Source organism: Tyto alba, unplaced genomic scaffold, assembly GCF_018691265.1.
Source record: "Tyto alba isolate M040663 unplaced genomic scaffold, T.alba_DEE_v4.0 Super-Scaffold_10, whole genome shotgun sequence".
NCBI lineage: Eukaryota > Metazoa > Chordata > Aves > Strigiformes > Tytonidae > Tyto > Tyto alba.
In genome coordinates, this window is record NW_024881262.1 from 17,377,524 (window position 1) to 17,404,654 (window position 27,131).

At 36.6% G+C, this 27,131-nt stretch overlaps 1 protein-coding gene across 3 annotated transcripts in view; it reads left to right on the forward strand.

Annotated features, from left to right (window-relative positions):
* Window positions 1-27,131, forward strand: part of SLC9A9 (solute carrier family 9 member A9) — a 208,675-nt gene that overhangs the window by 69,410 nt on the left and 112,134 nt on the right. For all 3 annotated transcript variants that reach the window (XM_033005451.2, XM_033005452.2, XM_033005454.2), the window contains exons 7-9: window positions 11,516-11,654; window positions 12,492-12,597; window positions 22,695-22,783. In XM_033005451.2, coding sequence (XP_032861342.1) covers window positions 11,516-11,654; window positions 12,492-12,597; window positions 22,695-22,783 — 334 coding nt within the window. The remainder of the gene's footprint in view (window positions 1-11,515; window positions 11,655-12,491; window positions 12,598-22,694; window positions 22,784-27,131) is intronic.

The following is a 27,131-nucleotide window of genomic DNA, read 5'->3' on the forward strand; positions in this document are numbered from 1 at the left end:
AAGGGTGTTTGCAGGTGTCATAATGACCACTGACTTAACGCTTGAGCAAAACAATTTCCACAATGTTCAGCAGCTACAACTCTGTTGCTCTCAGCAGTCCCAAGCTGCTGAAATGAACCATTCAGGCTGTGGATAGCCAGCTACAGTTTAGAATGGCTTCAGCCAAAGTAGTCTTTTGCAGCTCCTAGGCAAGAAGAAAAGGTACAAGACAGATGCAAAGCCACCTTTCAACCCATTTACCATCCTGCCCAAGTCCTATACTCTGTCAGACTACACAGTGTCTCTAACCACCTCTCCTGTTCATGCTTTGGGCAATTGCTTCTCAGTCAGCGTTTGCTAGAGATATAACTCCAAACTCTTTTTTTTTCACTTTGAAATAAGTCCAGAGCTATTCCTCTATCACCTTCTCAGAAATTCTATCTTTAAATAGTTTCTTCTCTAAAGTGACTTAAATGGACTATACCTTCCCAACAGTGCATTTTTCCAGCAGGTGACTATTAGTACATGTGTTGGGACTGGCTGAATTACACCTTCTTTGCAGAGCACTGCCTGGTAAATTTGTTTTAATGTTCTGTGTCTAACATTAAAGGTATACCAGTGATTTAAAAGAACTTCAGGCTACAGAATGATAAGGCAACAAGCAATAGGTAAGATTGCAATATTAAAATTTCTACCATGGCCTGGATTTTTCTTTTTATAAACTATAAAAAAGCAAGATGTTAGCATATTATCAGAAAGGTAAATGAGGAGAGCTTCAGGCCTACCTTGCTTCTACAGGAAAATTACTGCCATTCTCTATGCCAGTAGAGTATGCCTTTCCCCAAGGTGAAATTTCATTCTGTTCATTTGCTACATTTGAATCAGGAACAGAGACCTACAATTCAGAATATCCCTAAATCCCCATCCTCAGCTCCAGTATATCCAGAAGACAAAACATGTAACATATTTTGTTTCTGATGTTACTGCCAACACTAGAGCATACAATTCACATCTGGATTTATTTTAGACTTTCTCATGATAACAGCTGCATTTCTTGTCTTCACTTGGATACATTTTTAAAAATGAAAATTGCCATGGCAACAGCTGCAACCATTTATTATAAAGCAGTAGAACTGGAACTAATATTTGTGAGAGAAGCTTTGTTATCAGTATAGTATTTCATTCAGACAATGCCAAAGTCATTTTCCCCTAGCCTTTCCATTTTTCAGAAGAAAAATATAGAAAATATTTTCAGTAATGAAACATACGTGGGATTGAACAGATCAAGAGATTACAGAGATTTTATTTTTTAGATTACTGGCTCATCTCAAATCCAGATTAGCATTAGGCAAAAATTGTCATGTGTTTGGTAGGCACATGAAAAAAATTGATAGGGATACAGAGATTTGAAAATCTCATCTCCATAGTAGCTATGTTCTCAACTGAAGTACAGAGACAGCAAACTGAGTACACTGGGTGTGTCTTCATCCCATGCAAAAAAAAAGATGTGACCCATTCTGGAAAAGTGCTAATGTCTAATGCAAAGGAAAAATTCACAGGCAGTTTGCAATGCTAACACAAAACAGTTCAAAATGAACCATCCTTCCTTGAGGAGGATTGAAGAGTTTGCTTCATATCACTCACAATGTCCTATGTTACCCAAGTTAATAGTGTACTATTTTCCCTATTAAAACGCAGCTGAAGAGGGAAATTTTGCACTGATCTCAAGGTCATGCTGTTCCAACTCAGGACTGAGGTAGAGTCATCCAATATACAGTTCAGGTACATTAGAAATCATATGGGCCATTTTGTTTGCATCTGTTTCCAATATTTCTCAAAGCATTAAACTTTTTCTTTTTTTTTTTTTTTTTTTTAATCTCCACAAGAATCTGGGTAGAAGATTGACAAACTGTACTCCAGATGTTGAAAATGTACATGAAATGGAAAACTATTTTCCTATTTAAACCCCTTCTGACTATGATAAAATGTATTTTGCAAGCATAGACTGTACAAGGACCACATACTATGTTGTGGACACATACCAAGGATCACATTTCTTCCTATTTATTACACATTAGAGAGTCTTAAGCAGGAGTGAGGGAGAGCGCTGACATAGAAAAAACTTTAGATAGACTTTCAGATTCCTTTCACTCTAATTTTTATGGGATTTAATGTAGTTTATCTTCCTCAATTGCATTCGGCGTTGGGCCCCTCAGTGTACTACTCTGTTCACAAGTTGCTGAAGTTGTATGAAGAGAAACTTAGGGCTCCGTTCTGAATCTCTGACAGAAAATATTCTGGAAGTGAAAAAAGCCTGAGGCTGTTGATAGGCCAGGAATTTGGCACAGCACTTTAGTATTGGCAAGTACCTGCATCCTCTAGCAGCAGGCTTAGGTCACTCTAAGATATATTCTAAACACAAACAGTAGCTTACAGATCTCTAAACAGAAAAAGAGTGCCCATACTTAATTGACTACTTACTAGACTCTAGGTTTGTTCTGAACAAAGGTTATCATTTAGTTCAGCTTCATTAAATTACATTTGTGTCATGCACAGTTTATTTCAGGGAGGTAACATAGAAGAAAGACACAAGAAAAACTGAAACTACTTCTGTCGTGCCTGAGAAAAATTTACAAAAACATGTGGTTCATACGTTATATTTTTAAGAGACTGAGATCTGGTAGAAGTCACAAAGATATAGTTTCTTTTGAGTTCCTCTTGCTCCCTCACTTAATGCTTTGAATTCTTTGTAGCATATCACCAGTATCATGCTCCCATTTCTGTCCTGCCTCTTCAACATTCATAGGTAAACTTTACTTCCTCTGTTACACTTAAAACAAGGCAGTTACAGGGAACAGTCGAGGCTTGGCAGACCAGTTTCAGGAATGGAGCTCCTTCCTGTTTCACTGATGAAGAGGAGAGAAGCAGTGAAAGAGGATACTTTTTTTTCTTCAAGATGAGGAGGACTGGGCACGTAAAGGTTTCTCACACTGTCTCTGGGAACACTGAGCTGTCTTCAGACAGGCCTCCAGTGAATTTGGAGTGCTGTCTGTGAACAGAAATTGGGTGTAACGCCCTTGAACTCATCAGTCTCAGGATTTCCATAAACAGAGGCCATGGAAGAGAAAAGCTCTTTAAATATTAAATAAGAACCTGCTGTATATGTTCTTTCATTCATCAGCTAAGCAGTCTGATGTTGCCCCTCCAGCCCTTCGTTCAGATTCACTCAAGGGGATTTCAGAGAAGATTACAGCGTACTGTAGTACTGTTTAACCATCTACCTCTCCAGGAGAAGTTGATTTAAACCATAGAGGAGGGTGATGTGTGTAGGACTATGCATTTGCGAAGGATAAGGACTGGCTATTACAAATCGAAGGATGCTATTCATCCCTTGGTATTTCACACTGCAGACAGGTGTAGTGACTTCTGCTACAACGTTATGATGATAAGTCAAACTCTAAATGAAGGGAGTACTGTCTGGCATAAAATATGCATAATTTTCTGTTATTTCAGTCTTAAGCTTCTCTGAGCTCTATGAGTTCATGGGCTCTGCGATTCTAAGAAAATTATGGTTCAATAAAGGTTTAGTGCAAACCACTTCTGCTTAATTTCTACTAGTTGCCCATGAGGGTAAAGGATTTTTCATGGCTAACAGAGCTCCTTGAAATGTTCCTTGAAGTGTTTGGGCCATATTCTACTTTTTTTGTAACACTAGTTACATTGAATCAGTGGAGTTACTTCAAACACTGATCATTGTAACAGTAGTTTGAGGCAGTTTCTCATCTAGAGCGCTCAAGCAGAATGACAGTAAATCATAGTCATTCAGTGGTAGACTGCTGCAGCGTTCTAACGTGTATCACTCAGTGCAGGCAACCATCAGGCTACATCGTTTTATCAACAGGGAGGTAGAATTCAATTGACATAGATAAATGTCACATTTATTTGCAACAGTGCAGTCACTGTAAAAGACATGGGTAGTTGAAAGGCTTCATTATTTCATCCTGGAGTTATCCCAACAATTTTAGTACGAAAGGGGAGTTTAATTAAGACCACCCATCCTTCCACTAATCATCTTCCCTACCTCTTATGGACACATCAGTTAGCAGCTTGTTAGTGTACTCTGTTGTTTTATTCTTTGCATTCTGTGTGTGTAGAGTAAATTAAGTCCCATAATATCATATTCTGACGCTTTTGTACAAATAAACCTGAGCTGTGGATGGAATTAGGCCTCCAAGAGCACATTAAACTCTTTCCGGTACACTCATAGAACACTTTCAATTACCCATAAATTCAATTTTTTTCTTTCAAAAGAGATGCATCATTTTCACTGAAAATCCTTATTCCACGGTCTCATCACCTTATACTAATGGTAAGAACTGTCATATAAGTGGACCATTGTGTACATGTTTCTTTCACAGATTTGTAGCTTTTAGAGTCATGCTTTCTATGCAGAAAAACTGCATATTTTTTTACAACACTGTTCTAATTTATAACTTCCATTTTACATGGGCATAAGTGATTACAGAGAGATGCAAGGCAGAAGAGAAATCCAGCTCATCATGTTAATATAATAATAATTTACTTATATATATGTGTGTTCCGTAGTGGTTGATTCTTTGTTTTTATTTTCGTTGCACTATATGCATCTTCACAGTTAATGAAGCCACTAAGAGCTCCCTAACTGGGAGGACAGATTTCAAACTGCTCTAAGTACACAGACCATTTCTCCTTATGCAACTTCTGAAAAGAATTGAAATTAAACACTGAGTTAGATTACACCTCTGATATCCAAATGAGAAAGGACCATAGTTGCAGACACAAATCTGTAAATTACATGACTTTTGATATGATCAGCTCATAAGTAAGGACAGTCAGGCACTGGTAACAGCATAACACAGAATGCAGAAAATGCTGTCACAGACGACCCACTATCAGCGATCTGTTTTCTGCTGATGTGCTTCATTCCTCTCAAAGATATGGGACAGGCTTTTTGGAAAAGAGTTGTCACTGGAAAATTACTGTGATATTTTCAAATAGATTTATGAAAATTAGACATTTAGAAGCAATAGCAGTCATTTGAGAATGAAACATTTCTATACCAAGCCTCAGATAGATACAAATGTATTTTACTGTTAAAGCCTTAGCTTTCTTTCACAAAGAATTTTAAGTCCAGGTTGCTGTTCATCAGGATTTCTTTCTGTCAAGGATAAAAATAGGGTAGTATTTGCCTAGAATGAGGTAATGAAAAGTTAAGATACTTGTTCAGATACATTAGGAGAAGACATACCATTTCTCAGATGCACAGATGTAGAGAAGCTCCACACTAGATCAAGATATGACTTTACACTTGAAATTGTTCAGCCTGCAGGCCCACTAGGTCATTACTCAGTGTCAAAACCATCATCTCACACCTCCTTTCTATGTGTCTGTAGTGACTATAGGTCTGTGGTGACCGAGTTCTGATCAGGATCAGAGGAGGGTGTTCCCAGCACCTCTGTCAGGAGGGGCTGGCAGAGGCTTTTCCTGGCCACCGGGATATTGGGTTCAACCCCATTGGGTGGGTGAGATACCAGGTCGTTTTAAGGCAAAAGGTGGTAGAATTTTCAGGGCAAGAATGAGATCACCATGATAAAGAGATGATTTCCAAGGCTCCCTAAGGAGCTAACGCAGGCTTCCTAAGGGTAGTGGCTAGGGAGACAGAGGAGAAGGAGGGAGAATGACAGATCTCTGCCGTCTCTGATGTTTGAGGGTAGATGAGAACTAAGATCTGCATTCGAGAAAGTCTACCCAGAACAAACGAACTACTCATTATTTTCTCTGGCTGTATTGCAAACTGTTGCCATGTGTCAGCTCAGTCCTGAACACAGAAGAAAAGTGAAAGAGTTACCATTGGTGAAAATATTTCTTATCTGCCAAAAATTACTCCTGATGAGCTAAACTGATTTCTGACTGCCCAAGTTAAGGTACAGAGTCACTCGAATTCCACAGCTGCTCTGTAATACCACTGACAAATGTAGTAAGCTATTCAGTAACATCAGGTCTGAAAATGCTTTGTGTCACCTAAAAAGGAGCCTGAGTCTGTCAGTAGAACTACCTTACCATATTTGATGTTACGTGAAAATCTAGCAGAGATCCTGATTTCCTTATTTTTGTTTTCATGCAGACATTGCTTTTCCTCATAAATGGGAAAACTTACATTTTCCATAAAGTCTGTGACAGCTTTACCTTTCCATCATGGTTGGTGCTCTGACATCTGCTGTCAGCTAGCCACTTTGGAACTGATAACAAATCCATTTTGAGAAAGGTTTCCGTAAACAGTAAAAGCCTTATATACAACAACAGTAAGTGTTAGTTTGGTTCAAAGTAATCAAAATAAAACGTCCTATAATCATTTAGGAAGTCTGGAAAAGCCTAGAAAGGAACAAAAGGACAGAAAAAAGAGGAAGCAAATATGCCATGACAGAGAGAAAAAGGACCACAGTGTAATCCCAGCTATAAGATAGTTTCTAAAATAACCGTTAAACTTTTTTTCTAGAATTAAAACCAACGCCAATACTTACAGTGTGCTGAAAACAGGTTGTGAGTGGAATAAAAACCTTGATGTGATATATTTCCAAGAAGAATAAAGTTTCAGATAAACAGAAAAATGAAGATTCAAATGCTAGACACTTGAGCAGTAACTCAGCCACCAGTAATTTTTTTTTTTTTTTGCAGTTCTTACACACATATAAATAGAAAGATTAAAATGTATATGACTGTGAAATCCATGTTTTTGGAGCCTTAATTCTCTAAACATTTGAAAATATTGTCAGGAATAAATTCCAAGGAGACAGATTTCTTTATACAGAAGGATGTACTGAAGACTCATCTATGTTCTTTTAATACACCTTCTGTGCATTTGTATTGCTTACTGTTCAGTATTTTAAACACATCTGAAAAATGCAGTAACTTTGCTGTTGGAAATTTTCATCTAGAGCATCTCTATATATATTTGCCTCAAATACTGTTAAAATTGGCTGCTTTTGCTTGTCCTTCCTGCACTACTCTTCTCTTCTTTGCTCTCCCTTAATCGTCTGCAAACCTACTCTACTTCCTATGTTTTTGTTGGCTTGACATAGTCACATCCCAATCTTCTCTCATTTTTTTTCATTTTTATAATTCATCTACTTACTATTACTGTGTGAGGACCTATTTCATGAGGAAGCCTGGAAGGCTTTGCCAACCTAAAACTTGTCAAAGAAGGTGTAGGTGTCTGGTGCTATGCATGCGATTTCACATCTAGCTTCCAGTTCAAACACTTACATTGTGGGAAAATTATAGTACTGTCTTTTCAGCTTTCTTCAAACACTTTCAGGAAAACTATATAGTTAAAAAGTTGTGTGGGAATAGAAATTGTTCAATTCTATCCACTCTTCTGAAGGCTCCAAGTTTTCTAACACAGTATAGTGACCTACCTTTTTCTGTATAATGTCAGGAAAAAATAAGCTTCTTTCACTCTTAAAAATAACCTTGAACTCTAGAATATTTTTTTATCCCCGGCCTGTTTCTTTTTTCTTAATTAGCAGCTGAGTAAATCACCATGTATTTATATAATAATTTGTCACCTGAGGGAGATCCCACTTCATTCAAGGAAGGTATTTTAAGGAATATCTGACCTTCCTGTACTTTCAGGTATGGGGTTTTTTTCTTTAGATTGTTCCTGATTCTTTTCTGTACAGTATTACATGGTGCATGATAGTGCAGCAAATAGCAAGGAGGCCACTGGGCAAGAGGAAGCCCTTTGACTTAGCAAGTGGAAAGAAATCTTCCTCTCCAAAGGTAATAAGCTGTTTGTTTTCATGTTGGTCAAATAGGCAGAAGGAGGAAGAATGGAATAAACCAGTTTGTTTACTGGTTATTTCTAATCATTGATTCCACATCATTCTATTTGAAATTTTCTGCTGTTTGCACACATTTTCCTTCTGATGCTTGAATGTATTTTCTTCAGCATATTACCTTTTTCTAAAATTCATATGATGCATGTGTTGCATCACTTTGGCTTATATTAAAACCAAGAATCTTTGTGCTGTTCTGCTAGTTACAACTGATTAGCATCTCTTTATTTGATGCTGCCACACCAGCCCTAGGTATGTCAGGCCTTGACAGGAACAAAAGGTCCAATACAAGATTTAACCTCACCTACAGAGTTTTCCTCAAAAAACTTCCATGACTTACTGAAAAATCTTTGCTCTAATCCTAAATGCTTTCAATTTGTTTTAAAATGAAAATACATCATGCTATAATCACAGACTCGGAAAACTTAAAGGAAGAAAAGGATCTTATGAACAAAGGAGATTTTTCTCGAGAAAAACTGAAGATGTAAAAAGTATTCAACTAAGACGCAACTCGAAACGTGACTGTACACTTTCTGTTGCAATAGCACTTCTGCTTGTCCTGGAGATCTTTAGTATTATAGGCCTATATAAGTCCATAGAAAGAAACATTCTTAATCATGCAGAGCTTTCATCCTAAAATGATCTTAACAGATGAGGGGAGGGAAGAAGCAGAATGATCAGCGTGGTACAACTGGCACAAACTGTTAATCCTTCTTTCTGTTTCAAGCAAAAGCTACCATCCTAACTTGTAATTTATTGTATAAATAAATATTGCCTATATTTCCTTTTTGAAAGTTGTGAAAGCACTTGATCCTGTCCATTGTTATTAGGTCAAGGAAGCACAGAAGAACCAAAAAGAAAAAGGGACCTATTAAATAGTTTTCAAATACAGAAAGTGCTGGCTAATCCTTATAAGAATCAGCAAGGAAGCTAAGTATTATTCTTAACTCCATACTGAAGAAGAGGCAGAGATTACCAAACTTACATACAGATAGGTACTAGGGATGGGGGCAGGTGTTTGAGATATGTCTATCAAGCATTCAGTGAGGACCAAACAAAAATCTTTTATTCCTATCCTTCCACTCTATCTCATATCAGATGGCAGATAAAACATATTTTTGTCATTATTTCTGTTCATTTATCAATCTCTGAAAATAGTTTTCTACTTCGTTTATTTTCAGGATTTACTTAATCCACCTCTGATACGAATTTAGAGAAATAAACCCATTTTTTTCTTATACTAGTACAGAATAACACAAAATGAAAAATAGAACTAAATACTATTTGAGCTGCAGGGAAACCTGAATTCTGGAAAGATTTAGACCAGAAACCACAGTTAGCATAATGAGCATATGTTGTGTTATGGTGCTTTTAAAAAATCACAGGGTTTGGGGGGGGCATATTGAATAGAAAAATTTCCCAGTGAGAATGAGTCACTCCATATTTGTTCCTAAAATAACCACATTAAGAATAGGATGTTTTCTTCTAGTTTTCTCCATACCTGGAAGCTGTTGGTAAATCAGTAGGCAAACTGGAACTCTAACAGGTATTAACAAAGTCAACTTTTCTTGCCTTAAGGTTAACATAGTCAGTTAATGGCTACAGCATACATTTGACTAATAAACCTTCACTCCATGTTAAGATTTTTTGCTGTACTTTTTATTACTGAACATCCCTTCCATGGGCAGAGCCCATCAGTAGAACAGAACAATTTTCCTTGATTTTAGGGTGCAGTCAGGCTGATCTCTCTGAATTCACCACTCAATGCTTGCAGCAGTACCGGTAGCACAAAAGATCATTTCCTGATTTATGATTCACTAAGCAATACAGAACAGCAGCTACAGTCTCTATATACTTATTTGGCGTAAATACCAGAGAATCAAGTAGCTGCCTTCCTGTCAAGACACACCTAAAAGTTTTAGATCTAACAGTTCCAGTTCCACTACCAAATAATTTCAACTTTAAATAACTAAACTGAAGCCCTCCCTAAGTATACAAAATACACTTAGTAAATTATACTATAAATGTACAGTATCACAGCTGATAGGATTTCCTTTAATAGAACTATTCTGTCAGTTTAGAGAATGTATCTGTGGCTTAATATAGTTCTTTATTTCATATGGGGTCTAAAATAATAAATTTTGCGTAGGCCAGAGATGACAAATATTTCAAGAATCAGCTGAAGGCAAGAGAAGCAAAGAATTGTAACTGACCCTGGTCTAAGAGAGTCACAGCTGAAAGAGGACTGAAAATTCAGATAACACCATGTTGTGGATTAGCATTTCCTCTGGGAACAGTATTTTGTGTACTTAGATTAGTATCACTTTCCACTACAAACCACCGCACTAGTTTTGTAGCGGTGCTAATCAGCATTACTGGAGACACCAGATTTTGGTGCTTAGTAATTTCTGTTGTAGTGGATAAGTATTCACCACCCGTATTTAGTGGTGCTCCACCATATGCCTTTAGAATCCTTGTGCCTTTTTTACAGACTGAAAGCGTGAGATCTGTTTTCACGTGTCTTCAAGTTATTTGGAGTTTTCTAAATGAATGCAACTGTTTAGAAAATCCTCCATACAGAGTTTCATCTCTAAGCCTCATCTCCAGATGGAAGATATCAGACTGCAGGGATCACATTCTTAATATGCAAGAGCTTAAAATATTCAAAACATATTAAAAAATATAAATTTTTAATGCTTAAAATACCAATCATTTTCCAGCAATCCAAGCTGCTTTCTGATATCCATTCCCAAGCTCACTACATTTTCTTTGACAATGAACATAAAAGACCTACAGTACAGAAAGCAACAGAACCACAAATATCTAATATGCTGCTTAATTATTTTGGGAGGTTTACAACTATTTGGTATCTGTTAAATTTAATATCTCAACATGGAAAAAGCCATACATACTTGGTGTTACTAGTGTTCTGGGCAATAACTGACTAGTGGCAAATAACAACACTGAAACTCTCAAAAATGCTTTAGTGCATGGCCTTCCCTTTGGTGGATCATTTCCCATTTAAAAAATACTCTTGGTAGATGTACGCAGGGGTGGGATACAGGAGATGACCTTTGACAACTGCAGCATTTTCTTTCTGTGGGACAACATTCATTCTGTCCACAATGTTTCCTATTGTTGAGTTCTTGATAAGGTTTCAACTCTATTTATGAAGGGTTACGCCAAGAAGGGAACTAGGTGGTTTATGACAAGATTGCTGCTTCAGATTTGGTACCTTCTGTGATTTGTGTCACCCATTTGAGCCTCAGCCATAAAACTGCACTTTTTATCAAGAATATTTGTGAATATATAACTGCTCTGAAACATATGGGCAATAAATAATTCCGTTATCTATACACCTACCACCTTTTAATGTTTAGTTGGCCTGGGAACAATGTTCTTTATGGCACTTCCAGTATAAAAATGTTTACTGACTGGCAGACTATTTATTTCCAGTGTGATACCTTGAAAATAAACCATTCCCCCCTAGTCTCCATCTGCTTTGCTCTCCTATCTGCTATTAGCCCAGAGAAGCCTTGTTTTGCATTTTGAGTCCCTAAAAATGTCCATTTTCAATTACTGATTCCAAAATCATAACAATGTGATTGAAATCATTATTCCTTTTTCTCGCCCTTTACCCCATCTCTTTTTTTTATTTTCAGCTCTATATCCATTTACAGTCCTAAGGAGAATCCTAATGCGTTTGATGCTGCTGCTTTCTTCCAGTCAGTGGGAAATTTCCTGGGGATCTTTGCTGGATCATTTGCCATGGGATCTTCTTATGCTGTTGTCACAGCTTTGATATCCTTTATGGTTTGTTTTCAGAGAGAAAATCCATATATGTCGGAAAAAATATGTGTTATCTGAGACGACAATCTTTAGTTTGAGTCTGAACCTTTTAACTGTTGATTCAAGACTGCAAACAGTCAAAGTGTAAATGGACAGGAAATTTCACTTGTCAGAATCCACAAAGAATGTAATATGCAAATTTCTTTTTAAAATTAGGCAAGACTCTCATCTTTATTTTACTATTTGTAAATAATTACATTTTTAGGAAAGTGTTTTGAGGTTAAAATATTAATTTATGAACTACAGGAACTTATTAATGAACTACAGACTAGCAGCAATTATACAAAAATACAAGGCAAACACTAGACTACAGATCAAATCAGTCAGTTTACCCAAACTAGCAATAAAATGTACCTCTGTTGCCCTGCATTTCTTTGTGCGTTTTACAGTTCCTCATGTAAAATAGTGTTGTAGAAAGAGCAGCAATTTCCATCTGTCTTACATTGATGCAAATGCAAAGAAATGCCAGTTTGTTCACAAAACTGGACAAAATTACTTTATTTTTCCCTTTTTCTGGGAAGAGAATATCAAATGCAACCAATTAGGCATTAGTTCAAGAACCACAAAAGTACTTGAAATAGCTGACTTGTAGAATTCACTTGTTTAAAGTGTGCTGGATTTTGCTCTTTGTTTGAGATAATTTAGAAGCTGTGCAGTTTTTCCTGAATTCAACTTGCATAGATGAGTCTGGTGGGGGTGTTTTCTATCTTTCATCCTTTATCAGGCTGGGGACAATTTTAGCTTACAAAACAGCTGGGTTTTTATTTTTCCTTAGTAATCTTTTAGCACTTGACAAAATTTACAAAGCTGTGTGAGTTTCCTATGTTGGAGACTGGTCTGTTTTTCCTCCTCTCCTGGAGTGCCTTCTTATCAGCAGAAGCCACTGGTCTTACAGGTAAGTTTTGCATTTTATTGAATAAAAGCAGTTTTATAATATGCCTCTAGTATGCAAAAATGGCATGTTCATTTTGGGCATGACATCACACACAAAGCTTCTAGAAGCCAGTTGCTATATTTGAGATGGTTTAATCTTTAAGAACAAATCCATAAAGACAGTGAATAGTTCTTCCAAAGACTTACTAGATTGGGCCAAAATCCTCCATCTTTCTTCCCTACCTTCCCTACACTGTCCCATCTCTATTAGTTCCACTATTAATCCCACTACTTTCTGCCCAGCTGCAGAACCAAAGATGACAGTTCAAGGAAGCAAATATAGAGTGCCATGGGATGATCAGGGACTGTGTGCTTCTCTGCATGTCCCGGTCCCTCCTCCTTTCTCCCAACTATTAGTGACTATACAGAGGACTAAACATTGCCAGGGAGTTGCAGCCACCTCTGGATTTAAAAAAAAAAAAAAAAAAAAAAAAAAAAAATCATCTAGTTCAGTGCACCTACATAAATACCTTTTGCAACATGGTAGGTACAGTCATGCCCCAGTGGCAGGTAGAAAGATGTGTGATCTGACTGTTTTTTCATTAGCACTGAGAAAGAAGTACAATCACTGTCACGTACATACCCAGGGACTGCATTAAAGACGCCATAGAAGATCAGGCAAAAATTGTAAATGGATAGACTTTACCTAGACAGCAACCTATTGTATAGTGTGATTTGAAAGAACAAAGTTTGTAAGAACCTGACCATTTTAATGTGCTTGATGCTGTCAACTCTGAATTCTAGTGCTCTAATTAATGTCAGGGAAAGACAGGAAAAGAAAACTCCTTAATGGAGTATTAATGCAGCCCATGCTGTTTTGTTTGAAAAATTGATTTCTATGAAGCCAACATGTTACTTATTTTAATATTAGCCGCACAATCAAACTATTTCCAAATGAGTATTAACATCTGCATCTTCTGGCATCTTTACCTTATTAAATAAATGATTTTGCCTTCTGCTTACTGCCAAAATCGTCCATGCCAATGAATAAAAAGAGGGGCACATGAGCTGAACAGAAGAGTGATATTCCATCACATGGAGAAAATCAAATACCAGCTGGAATAAAAGTCCATTTTGTGTCTTATCAGGTCTTAAAAATGTGACATGATCACAACAGAAAAATGGAAGCAAAGAAGGATGATTGTTAATCACTTGCCTCCTACTGGAGGTACCGATTTCCTAAGAACAGACTATATATTCAGACAATAAATAATTGGCATATGTCATTTTTGCATACTGCAAATGTGATGATACACAGCATAGTCTCTCCTGGTAGTCACAAGAGTGTTGCATTTCTCTTTTCTTTTGAAATATATAAAATATCTGAAATAAAAGACTGAAGTATTGAACACTACAGATGTTTTTTACGGTAGCCATGTTAAGGAATTTTAAATGGTCAGAGGGAGAGCCAGAGGAAAAGAGTAGAACCAAAGTAATGTTCCAATTTAAGGAAAAAAAGAAAAACAGAAAATTGCTGGGAAATTTAGCTATTTCTTATAAATAAAGGAAATTATATCGGCATATAAAAGAGAAGCGCTCTGCCAACACACAAATTCCAAGAAAAACCTATCAACCCCTTTTAGGTCTGTCACTAGCCTTTTTTTTTTTTCATAGGTGTGTTCAGAATTTCAAGTGGAAATTGTTTAATTATATTGTTGGGAGGAAGCAAAGTTTAATCTCGAAAGTTTTATCAGTTGAGTCTTTGTCATTTAGTTTCTGTGAAAGGCTGGTGTCAGAGTGGAAAAAAAACTCATGGAGTTTTTAGAAGTTCAGAGCTGTTTTTTGTAAATGCATTGACTTTATTAGTACTGTGCTAGCATTACACTTTAGAGTGGATATGTTCAGTTGCCTGGTTTAACCAGTTTTCATGTTGCTTTCATCTGCTCTCAATCCCCTCTGAAACAGCTCCAACTTCCCTCCTTTCAAAACATGACTTTAAACTTCCAGTGCAGCAGGAGAATTACTGTACTGGTTAAGAAATTTTCAGCTGACTTAGGTTCTGTTGGAGGTATAGATTTCAGAGGTGTTCTGATTTCTCATACCCGTGGCTAAGGATATCTGTGTAAAATGCAGTTATTGGGTGCAGTCTCCCACGCAGGTATGTTATGTACAAAGTACCTGCTGCAGAAGGCATGGGGAGCCCAAGGAAAAGCCAGTCATCCATCAGAATACGCTCAGCTCTTAATCCATACTGTATCATTTCCCGTCTTTTCCAGCTTAGGAGCTTTGCCCTTTATCTGTCTTAATACATACATCATCTGGCTTTACAGTCAAGTGTGTGTGTCTATCCTCAAAAGTAATCATTAGCATTAAGCAAGCATCATAGCTATGCAATGATACTGCTGGACAATTCCATTCAATGAACTTAACTCCTAAATTTGAATTCTTTGACTTCAGTAGCCTTGCTTCAAAAATTAACTCGATCCATTGTACATTTGCGCCTATATTAATCTTCATTCTCCTTGGATATTGTGTTTCCTCTGTTCGTTCCTTCTAAATGAACTTCAAAGGATTGACACTAGACATCAGTATTTCCCTGTAGCTATTAAGTAATGTAACTGCAAAATCATTTTATTCTTTTAATGCTTTCCACACTAGTTATTCAATCACTATGAGCCGTTTGAAGTTTAATATTGAAGTATGTCATAATTTATAAATAATGGGCTATAATGTTTTTGTGTGGGTATAGTAGGTGGTAGAACTCAATTGTTTAGCTTGCAGATTTTTTAAGTAAACTGTAAATGGAAAGTAGTACAGGTCAACATTTATATGATTATTTTTTAGCTCTACCTCAAGATATCCCATGATATATAACACACAATATATGGGCCTGACCCTGGCTGAGAAATGGATGTGATCAAACCAGCAAATCAAAATAAAAATCTGGGATGACAACACAATTGTTACACTGATAACTGTAAATTATAAATCAGTGTTATTAATCTTATAAACTATATCATCAAGCTGTGACATATGCATGATAAATTGATTCTTACACAGGAGAATCTAATTTGTACACTTTCTGGTTTGCCCCCAAGTATATCATTCCTGACTGCTGAGCAAAATTGTAATAACAGAGTATTATAGTAAGGTCAGTGTTAATATAGTTGGCTTTCATTTTCAAACTTCATTGCAGAGTATTTACTAGTAGGCTACAAAAAAAAATCATAAATAATTTAAATTAAACACTTGTCAAAATAAATGAGGAAAGTACATCTTGCATTTATTAATTGCTTGTTCTCTGGCTTTATAATTAACAAAATTTGCTATTTTTTAAATGATCACCCAGTCATTAGTCTGTGAAAGATTCCATGGCGTACATGGGCATTTAATGTTTACCTCAGTTAGACCCTCTTTATATACAGCTGTTTGAACTAAGTAGATATTCAAATAAAAAGAGATTAATATACCTGCAAAAATGCACTCAAATATATGTATGTGAATTTATTTGCATGTTTGTATTCAATTAATGCATGCTTCAAAGTCATATATAATTTTTCAGTATAAAAGCATCAAAATTACAGCAAATGACCTCTGATTTTTACATGCCAAAGACCTGTGCTCTGAAGCTAAGAAAGACAACAGATCTTGAAGGAAAAAATGTTGGAGGGGATCATTTTTATTCCTTTACTGGTTTTCAGAGCCCAGACCAAAATTATTGTTCCATGATCGTTATAAAGGAAATAGCTTGTGACAATAAATTACTGCTGCTTACTTACCCTCAGCAATTCTTGTCTGAACATTTTGTGATATAACTGATACATGCCACCTTATGCAGAGAGGCTCACAGGAGGGCACAGTCTACCTAATAAGAAAGCTTTTCCTCCAAAAATAAATAAGCAGATTATGATGACTGATGTACCCAGGACAAGTCCAAAGATCTGGTCTCTCATTGGGGCAGTTTTGTGCTACCTTTATATTTAGGACATAGAAAGAACAGATGTCACCAACTTCCATTTCCTTTAGTACTGCTGACATAGTGCATTTATTCTCGTGGCTGTTCACTGTTCCTATCTGTTTGCTGTAATTTCTCTTGGATCCATCATCTACTTCATTGCTTTTATAAAATGTTGTGACCAGTTCTTCTTCTTGGATCACTCTCAAAAGGGATCTACCAAAATATTTCTGTCTACAGTTCCAAGCACTATGAGCACAATGCAGGTTGGTACCTGATTGGCTTTAGTTCACTGAACTTAACGTTATTCTATAAAAGGAAGTTATTCTGGGCTTTAAATTCTAAACTTTGTGGGTTTCTTTCCTCCATTCACAAGTAACGTGCCATGTTGTATCATGCAGAGAAGTAGGCAGACTCTTCCCAGTAATGAGGGAGAAAGGATAGCTTGGCTTCTAGATCAAAAGGAAAGAGACCTCAACTCTCTTAAGCTGTAGTTCTGCCACTCCTAGGAGGAAAGGATGAAATCTGAGTCTAATTAGGAAAGCAGGCTCTTCATAGATAGGAAGATGGCATTTGCACTGCTGTGCAGAGATGGATGACTACTGTGCTAGCTTGCTACAAATTACTAATCCATTACTTTACTGTGGGACTTCAGAGATGGCTCTGGATGATCTATGTGGTATTCTAGGATGAGGAATGCCAGGTGGATCCTGTACTTCAGAGGAAGCTCTAGACGTACTTTGGTGACATATAAACTAGATCCAATACTCTGTGCAGTTTCAGTTACCCACTCGCCCTTCCAACAGCATCGTTTGACCAGACTACGCACACACTTGAGTCAGTGCTTGGGTCTGGCTCATTTAGGTCCTGTTGTACGTACAGTCTTGTAAGATAGTAAGGGAAAAAGAGAAAGGTGATTGGTTTTAGAGAAAAGTACACATTCTATCATGGCATTAGGCTGAGATCAATGATCAGTTGCATAAAATGAGGATAGTGGAGTCTTACTGCAAGTGAATAGGTTCAGGGTAAACAGGATAAGCACTGTTACCGTGTCTAGAATAAAACCTGTTATGTCTCACCATAGGAGTTCCAATCTAAATTGAATTCAGCATTTTATTTGGGGTTACAAAAGTACAACACTGAAGTTCAGGTCTCACTTGAAGCAGTCAGGGGCAACACCAATGATCAGTCCTCAGAATAGGGCCTAAAAAATTCCCTCAGCTCTGTCTTTTGTTGCTTTCTGTCACTCAACATAAAATCAACCTCAGACAACTCCAGAGATGAAAGCTTCATGAATGAAGCACCAGCTTTGGTTCTACATTGGTACAGGTCTGTTGAAAGAGGCCTTAAATCTTCGCTTTAGTATCAAGAAAATGATTAGTCACACTTCACACCCTCAGTGAAGACAGGCTGAATAGGGATATCGTTGCTACTGGGTATATAGCCCTGTTCCTGAAACAATTCGATGCAGAAGACAGTCTCATTTCCTGTCACTCATACATACCGTCTGCACTGGGATGTGCCCACTGGCTGCTGTGGAGATATTCTAACATAAATATGATTCCAAAGTAAATGTTATCTGATATAAATAATTTCTCTATTACCCAGTCCTCATTCTCTTTTCCACACATTTCACCCCCTTTGAAAAAAGAGCATTTCCTGTTGCTTGTTTTACTGTGGGATTTGCAGCATGTTGTACATCATTAGAAAGGCATCCCTGAGTCTTCCCTGGCATGCTTCAAAGCTGGGATGAAAACTGCTCAGTTTACCTATAGAACTTTTCAAATGAAGTTATACCTTGTTTCCTCAGAAGGCAGAGGTTTGGGGTATTTTTTCTAAATTCCTTTTTTTACCACTAAAAGACCTGAGAGCTGGAGATATAATGTCAGTTTTATTCTCTCAGATTAGCAAATCCTAAAATTTAAATTGTGGCCAGTCACTGCCAGGTTTGCATTAAAAGCACAGTACACGTGCTACCCTTCTCTGACAAGACACATTTTTTTCCAGTTTTTCCCTTAGCACCAGGTATTGAAAAGCAAGGGTCTTTTTCCTTTTGCCTATTTGTGAAGTGATCCAAAAAAACTTTTGTCTTTCAGTAACAATATAGGATTTTTTTTATATTAACACTTATAAATTACTGCTCACAGTATGATATTAGTGTTCACACTATCACAAAAATATTTCTAAAGATAAGTTACTCCTTTATCCTGCATTATCTTTTGATATGACTAGATATTGTCCTAACAACAATTTCAGCTATGAGTATTTGACAAAACTAATGTAAGAATAAGTATTCCAATTGTATTAACAGCTAACAAGCTATCACTATTTCTGTGTTATATAATGAGGAAAAAAAAATCAAAATGGTAGGATTTTATATCTAGTAAAACCTCTACAATAGGGTTGAGCTACAGCTGAAAGTTTGCTAGCGACTATAAACATTTTACTGTGAGGTTACTCATTTTTATATTAAGTGAAAAATTTCAATAACTTTCTTAATAAGCACAAGCAGCTGTACTGTACTTAACTCATCACCCAGTTCAACTCTAAAGTTCCTTGTTTACTTTAGGTTAGTATTTTGTTCAGCAATTGTGGTACTAAGTATGTCAGTAATTGCTAAACTTGCCACTTTAAAATGAAACAATATAATGGCACTGAAAAAGTGTGCTGAATCTTTAACACCCCAAAATTAGAGCACTGAACACTAAGGACTGGTAAAAGGACCATCTCACTTCATCTGCCTCTCTGCATCTAATAAATACTTTCTATTATAGCTCCAGTATTATCATATTTGGTCTAATCTGTTTCTCTGTGAAAGAAAGCCTGCAAAAATTTATCAACCTAATTTTTGTGCCATACACAGTTCATACAGTATTTTGCTGCCCAGCTAACTTCAAAATCTAGCTTCAATAGTCTTACAAAGAAATCCAGATTGCTTCTTCCTTCTAACTAAAAAGTTCTACGTTTCCCACTTTTGTTAATTCTCTTTCCTTTGTAGTTGCACTAATATGTAATTGGTCATTACTCTTAAGTAATCATTTTTATGGAAATGCATTACAAACAATTTTCTCCAAGCCTTTTAATGAACCATTCATAGCAAGAGGCATGGCTGTTACATATTAAGCCTTCAGTTGTAGCAATTGAAATATTCCACTGCATTCCCCCTGTCTTCCCTGGAAACAGGATATCTGGTTTCTACACTTTCATAATTGCATAGTTCAGATCATTTATTCCTATTGTAAAATCAAGTTTAGACCATTTTGTTCCTCATGTCACTCTCTCAGTTCTCTCACTACCCATAATTAACAGTTCCTTAGCAGTCAAAAAACTTTTTGTAATCATAGTGGCATTTAATTGTCAATTTTAAAAATGCAAGACTTAGCATGATGATGATTCATGTAGAAAAAAGTGAATCAGGAACTCTTATCTCCATTTTGTTACAGATCCTGAGCTAATGATACTTAGCAATATTACTGATTGGCTATATTTGTAAGCTGAAATTTCATTGTTTGAGCATCCCATTGCATATTATTAATGCCTTGAGAATTTTTAAACTCCCCAGATCAGCTCTTCACAATCAAATACAGTTACTGAGAAAAAAGATTTGGATACATGTAAGAGAACAATTTGATCTCATGGAAACATTAACTTTCTGGAACATATTTAGGCAGTGACAACAATCTCACTACTCCCCACATTGTGAATAAAAGTCTTAGCATATTTAGAAAAAAATAAATATCAAAACAAAAACTAAAATAAATATTAAAAAACAAAGATACAGCAGTTAAATCTCAGTAGAATTTCTGTTGGCTATTGTGTTCTATAGAACAAGTACAGGTAAATATACAATATAAAGAGAACCCGGAAACAAAGAAAACATCCACAGTGATTTGTGTGAAAAAAAAAAAAAAAATTGCTTTCTCATTTTCTTTCTGATGGCAGTTATCCCTTGTGCAAAATTCATCTCAGAATTTTTTAGTCCATAATTTTTTCTTCCATCAAATGCATATTAATGCCAGGCCTCGGTTCTTCCGAGAAACAAAGAGGGCCTTGCAAGTAAAGAAAGTTTAATTTTGCTGGACAATATTTTCACAGTTAGCAATGCAAAGAGAGTCAGAAACTTGAGAAAGACATGGTAATAATTACTTTAACCAGTATGTGGCAATGTGCTGCTCCCATACACACTCTTCTAAATTAAACAATTTCAGCATTGTCTAAATTTTTATTTTGCCATGTTTCCTTATCTGCACTGTGCTTTAGGGGAAGAGGATATTTTACCTACCTCCAGGACCCTCTTGCTGCTAAGATTCAAACATTTAGAGGTTTGGATATGCCTGTTAAAGAACCTATCAAGGCACCAGCACTTCCACCTGACACTCATTCAGTACATTACCATTCATTTTTTCCTGAGACTGTGTGAAGCCTGGCCTGCTTCTATTAATTCTTTTAAAGTACCAGATTGTTTTATATTGGGTTTGCTATGCTAAAGCCTGCAGCACTGTGGATTCTGCCCCCTTACTGAACCTCTTCTTGCTGGCCTTTATAAATTCAGGAGTCACCATCCTGGAGAAGATAGAGGAAGCCTTATCCAGTTTCATATCCAGGAGTGAAGGCACAGACTGGGATTATTTTCACAATTCTACTTCATGCTCTTTGCTTCCAGTAGAACAGATTTATATGTTTCAATTCATGCTAGTTTAACCCACTAAATGCCTAGGAAGCTGCTGCACAGTCACATTGCAAGGACGGATATTGCCTAAACCTGGACAGGTATCTTTTTGCTTGCTTTGTTCCCTCAGTGTGTTTCCTTGGATTCATCACTATTATTTCAGTATATGTGAGCAGCCTATGAGCTAAAAATTACTTAACAATTTGCAGAACAGCCCATGAGGAAGCAGAACTAAAATGCTAATTAGGGCCTGTTGTAGCTCTTCGACGGGAGACAGTGAGTAGAAGGGCTGAGAGACACAAGAACTAAAGCACTGCAGAGTGGGTGGTGTAAAACTGCCTGTATGTGAACCCTGGAGATCACAGGCATGCGGTGACCATGCTGCTTTGTGCAAAACCAGTTGATGCTCACGTGATGTGCATCTGGAAATGTAGCAGAACTTTCATGCTCCCGATGCTTCAGGAAGTGTGTGTGGAGGCTTTCAGGGGAATGATGATCGGAACAGACATGAATGAGCCTTGAGCTGTTGTGTAATTAATTACCTAGGTAGACATGCCCCAAATTTAAGAAAAGCTCAGAGCTTTCTCCCTCCGTGGGCATTTACATATGGTTACTGGTGGACACTTACTTTTGGTTTTCCATTTTCTCCCTTTGTGGGTTCCTTCTGCCTTATCCATATCCAGAACTGACAGGAAATTGCACTTATAGTCTTATCAGCTACTTTAATTATAATAGTGCGCTACAGTGACATTACCCAATGATTCTAGTGAGATAGAACGAGGGCCAGGGAGAAAGTATTCAAAAATTAGAAATACCAATATAATACAAATTTATGATTATTATTCCTGACAAACCTGCTTCTCCTCAAGACCTTCCACAAGCTGGGAAGTATAACTACTGCCACATAGCTTCAGCCATTGACCTGGACAATGCAGCTTGCACCTGCCAGAGCATCACTTTTATTCAGTGTGTTGTTGTCTATCTTGTACATTGTTACACAGTGCTTATGATAAGGCTAACAATCGGGAATAGACTAAAATGACTTTCCTCTACTGCAGTGTTCAGCACCAAGTGCTCTTAAACCATTTAAATGTAATAAAAATATTTTTTCCTTTCCTGTTCAGTCTCTGCCAAAATAGTCCGAAGTCCTTCATATTACAATTATGTTAGCCTTGCCTAACTGTCAGTCAGATTATGGTCAGATGTTACCATGTATTAATTCAAATAAATTTTCTACAATTTTGGGCCAAATACAGAACAATGGAAATGCTATGAATGCATGATGGACCAGGTAGGAGATTCAAGACCTTGATGATTTTTAGCAAAGAAAAAAAATTCTAGTTTGTTGGAAAGATGCTCTTATAAAACATATCTAAAAGTACTTATATATTATGAAATGCTGTTAACAGTCTAATTAGCTTTTTTTATGCAGCCCTTTGACAAACCCAAGTAAGAAAATAGTAGCAGCTAACTCTGGTTTTCCTTTGAATTTCAGGTATTGTTGCAGTCCTTTTCTGTGGAGTCACACAGGCCCATTATACCTACAACAATCTGTCATCAGATTCCAAAATGAGAACTAAACAGGTAGGGCTTGGAAATAACTGACTTTGTGTCTTCAACTGGTGTAAGGAATAGACAGAAGTACTGGAATATAGCTGGATGGGATTTCATTAATATATTATATTATAGCTGGATGGGATTTCATTAATATATCATTAATATATGCTGGAGATGTCAGGAAAACAGTAACAATTTTCTGGATGAGCAAAAAATATAAGAATCTGTTCTTCCAAAGAGACCTAAAATGTCAGTCAAGGAGATGAAGGGTAAGGAGATAGCAATTTACGCTAGCTTCCATACAAAAGTGCTACAAAGTTAAGGCAATGAAGGAGCTTCAGTAAATAAGAGAGAAGTGGTCTGAGAATGGATCCATGTGGATTTTTGCAAAGGGACTGTATAAACTGCAGTCTGGCCCAGAGATTTGAGCAATGACATTGTTTAATCTCTGCCTTATTAAAAATCTGACATGATTAGAAAGATAGTTATTTTTTTCCATTGCGTTATTTGGAGTTTAGAGACAAGAGAAACTTGGTCACCTGTTTTTTTGTTTGAACAGGTGACTAGTACAGTTTTAATTATTTTCTAAAACTTAGAGCTGTTCTCAGTACTAGATATATGGCATTGCAATGTTCAAATATTTTTCAGCACAAGGAGTAATTTTAGACTACCTCACCACTGTACTGTGAGAAGTCACTTAAACGCAGTTTTCTTCCCTTTTAATGTTGACTCATATGAACCAAGAAGCCCAGGTTGTAGAAAAACTATCTCCTAGAACAAAATGGAAACATACGGTCCGAGACTATATTTTTCATGATGCAATCTGGTACCTTTTTCAGCAATATCTCTGTTTTAAGAATTGGAAATTTTATGGAGAAAATTTCATTGCTTCTTGCACATCTCAATTTAATCAAAAATCCAATTTGATAGAAAAAATACTGGCCACAGTATCAGTTCAACTGCCAGACTCTCTCATATTTTAAATCACAAAAAAGTTTCTGGTCAGTAGTTCCAGACTCGAATGTTAGCTACTGAATAGGATAACTTCTCAATTGCATTTCTTCATACCAGTAGAGGCTGATGCTTTCGAAAAGCATTCTAGCAGAGAGAACCCCTCTCTGATAACTATATCATAAGGGAATAACATTTGTATCTACTATAGAATTGTTTCCATTTTGCAGAAATACTGAGTTGCATACGCCATTACTGCCCTTGCACCTAACTTACAATTTGAATACAAGGCTTTTTCAGGGATTCATCTACATGATTTAGTGATACATAGACTCAGAAAGAGAAAGAAAAATAAAGGCCATGGTATTTTTAATTACATATTAACCTTTTCAACTACAAAATTAACATTTTGTTTAAATGCATCCTGGGTTTGTTACTCTTTTCTTCCTTCCCATTCAACAGTGCAAAACAAAATTGTGAAAATAAACTGAATCTACCCTTGAACACAAAGAAAAGGGATTATGTGTTTCTCTGTGGAGCTATGAGTTTTATGTACCTCTTCTATTCTGTTTTTCTCTTCCCCCATAAGCTCTTAATCCTCATCCTCCCTTACGCTATTGTTCAAAAAATATTGTTAAATTCCTTTGAATTCTTCTAATTTATTTTCTAATCCAAAGATTACCCTTTCATATGCAGCTGTTTCAGTGAGACCTGCACTGCCTCTCTCTTTCTGTCCCCCCCAAGAATTCTCTTCAAGCAAATTTACTAAGCCACACACTTGGCATTTTCATAATCATATATGACTTCGGTGCATTTTAAATTGATGTTGTTGCTCAGACAGACAGCTTCGCTTTCAATCTAACTCATTTTTATTACTCATTACTGGACAAAATCAAGGGCTTTTCAGTTCATTTACAGAAATATTCCAAAGCAGTCTCTCTCTTTTGTTACAATATGACAGATCTTTCAATAAGGACTGGTGAACTGTAAAGCACACTGACAAAACAGCGAGTTAAGGCTAAAGCTAAAGCTAACAAAGAACATGGAAATTAGATTTAAAGCTGTAAATCAGATTGTGAAATCGTGTTAGGTGTTTTTAAACAAATGCTTTTTCTCTACTGCTTTGCATAATTTTCTTTACAGTTTTTACTGGCTGTTAAAATTTCGTATCTTGATGGTAACATTCAGTACACAAAGACAGAGGTGGTATTTCTGGCCATGATGTTGAGTTCTGTATTTCTCATAATACCTCATCATTTGCTCTAAAACATAGATAAGAAAAAAAAGACTGGTATGATTTTTTTAGGTATTGATATATAATGAAAACGTACCTACAGTTCTTAAACGAGAATTTAAGAACTTCTATTAAGAATGCCTGTTAAAAGATGCCATGTAATTATTAGTCCCCATGTACCCTTTATTATCCAGTCAATCACTGTTTAACAGTCCATGAAAGAGAAAAATTAGATTTCAAGTATCTGAAACTTACAGAATCTGAAAGTATAAAGTAACACAAATCCTGTCACAAACAATGGATTATTTTAACACTGTCATAAGAAATGTAAGATAACAAAGATTTAGTGAAAATGCAGACTTTAGACAGTTTTAATTCAATCTAATTATCCTAAGTCTCACTAAGTGTTTATAAACATTCTCTCTGTGTGTTTTTAACAGGAATGATGTTTTATGGCAGTATTTTCAATTCATCATCATTGACCTATGGTCATAGTGATTTTAACATTAATATCGACACTGCCATCATTGGCAACAAGGTTAGGTTAAACACAGTGCTCTTGAGTTTCATACACTTAAAGTTTAATTTATCCAGTCTATCTTTAGTGAAGGAGAAGATGAAACTGCTAGGGACCTGATCGAAGGCTATTTGATTTGGTGCAGCTTTCTGCTGGATTATTTACAGCTGCTAGTATAACCTCACGTTACGCTGCAGGCAAACAACAATTGCTTCGAAATCTTGGGACATTATAGTTCAGATGTTACATTAGGTTCTTCAGATGTACAGCTGGGTTGAGCTGATTTGCTCAGCTACAAGTAAATCAGTGGCTGGGCAGGGTGTTGCTATATAAATAGAAAACACTGGTTTGTTGAAAGCAGGCAGATTATAAATCCCTACCGATCAGCTCTACAAAGGGATGCGTAGACAATATTGTGTTTTCTACAGGAAGAGAAGACATTTCTCACTATTTTTTCCTCTCTGCCTCTCTCTCAGTTTCAATCAAATGCCAAGCTAAGACCAGCACAGTTTCCTAGTTAGTGGAGTATTAAGAGAGGCTTCTCACTTTCCCTAATGGCTATAAATGTTATCCATCATACTTATGAGTTATATAATTTTCTGGTTACGTTCCTTTAACTCCAGGGAACAGCCACAGTGAAGAGACCAGGAAACAGGGCAATACCTCTCTTTGGATAAGTGCACAAGGGTATGGAGAATTCTGCTTTCAGGCAAAATACAGTCCCAGCAAGTTATAAACTCTAGAAAGAGAATTCTGAAATGCATATCCTATGGGAGCAGAGCCAGGGAAGGCTCTAGAAATCACAGGAAAGCATGTCCAGCCAGCAAGGGGGTACATTACACACTGCCCTGACTGTCTCTATTAACTCTACTCGTCTAACCTTTGTTTGCATAGTCACCTCTGAAATAGTTGTGTCTAACAAGCTCCTGAAGATTGCTTTCTCAAATTAGGTGTAATAGCCTTTCTAACCACATTACAAGTTAAACAGTTACTCCCATTTTTTGCTTATCCTGATAGCAAACCCATTATGAACACCTGCCTTATAGACAAAAGTTTCTGGCCTGATTGCTGAGCTGCACTGGACGTGCAGTATGCACAAGATGCCACATTAAGATCTCAGCAGCCCTTCACCTCCAAGGTTTTACACAAGCTTGAGAATGGGGCAGAGGTAAAACTAGAACTCAGGGCTGCATAATTTCTAAGTAACTTTACCAAAGCTTGTAGTCTTACTAGGACTGCTTGAGCAAATTAACTTACACTGAAGGACTGAAAGTTCAGACCGGTCTTTGGGCTTTGCTCACTGATGGACATAGTGCTGATTGATTCAAATTTTAATCTCCACACTACAAAGCAGACATGATTATCTCTGATTATTAAAAGTCATCACTTTGCAGAGGAGCAGCTAGTATCTCCTGGAATTTCCTTGAAAATACATTAGGTTTTCAAAACTTGCTTAGCTCATTTATGATATAGCTATACATTTTCCAACAAGCAAGTAGGCTAGGGATCAATCAGCTGATTGCTGGATCATAAATTGAGCAGTATTCCAAAGACTGTTTGGTGTAAAAGGGTTGTTAATAAGCATATTAATTTAATGTTAATTAATCATATTAGTTGAAACAGGATGACAAAACAGTCACGAAACACATATTTAATTCCTCAAAAACTGTAAA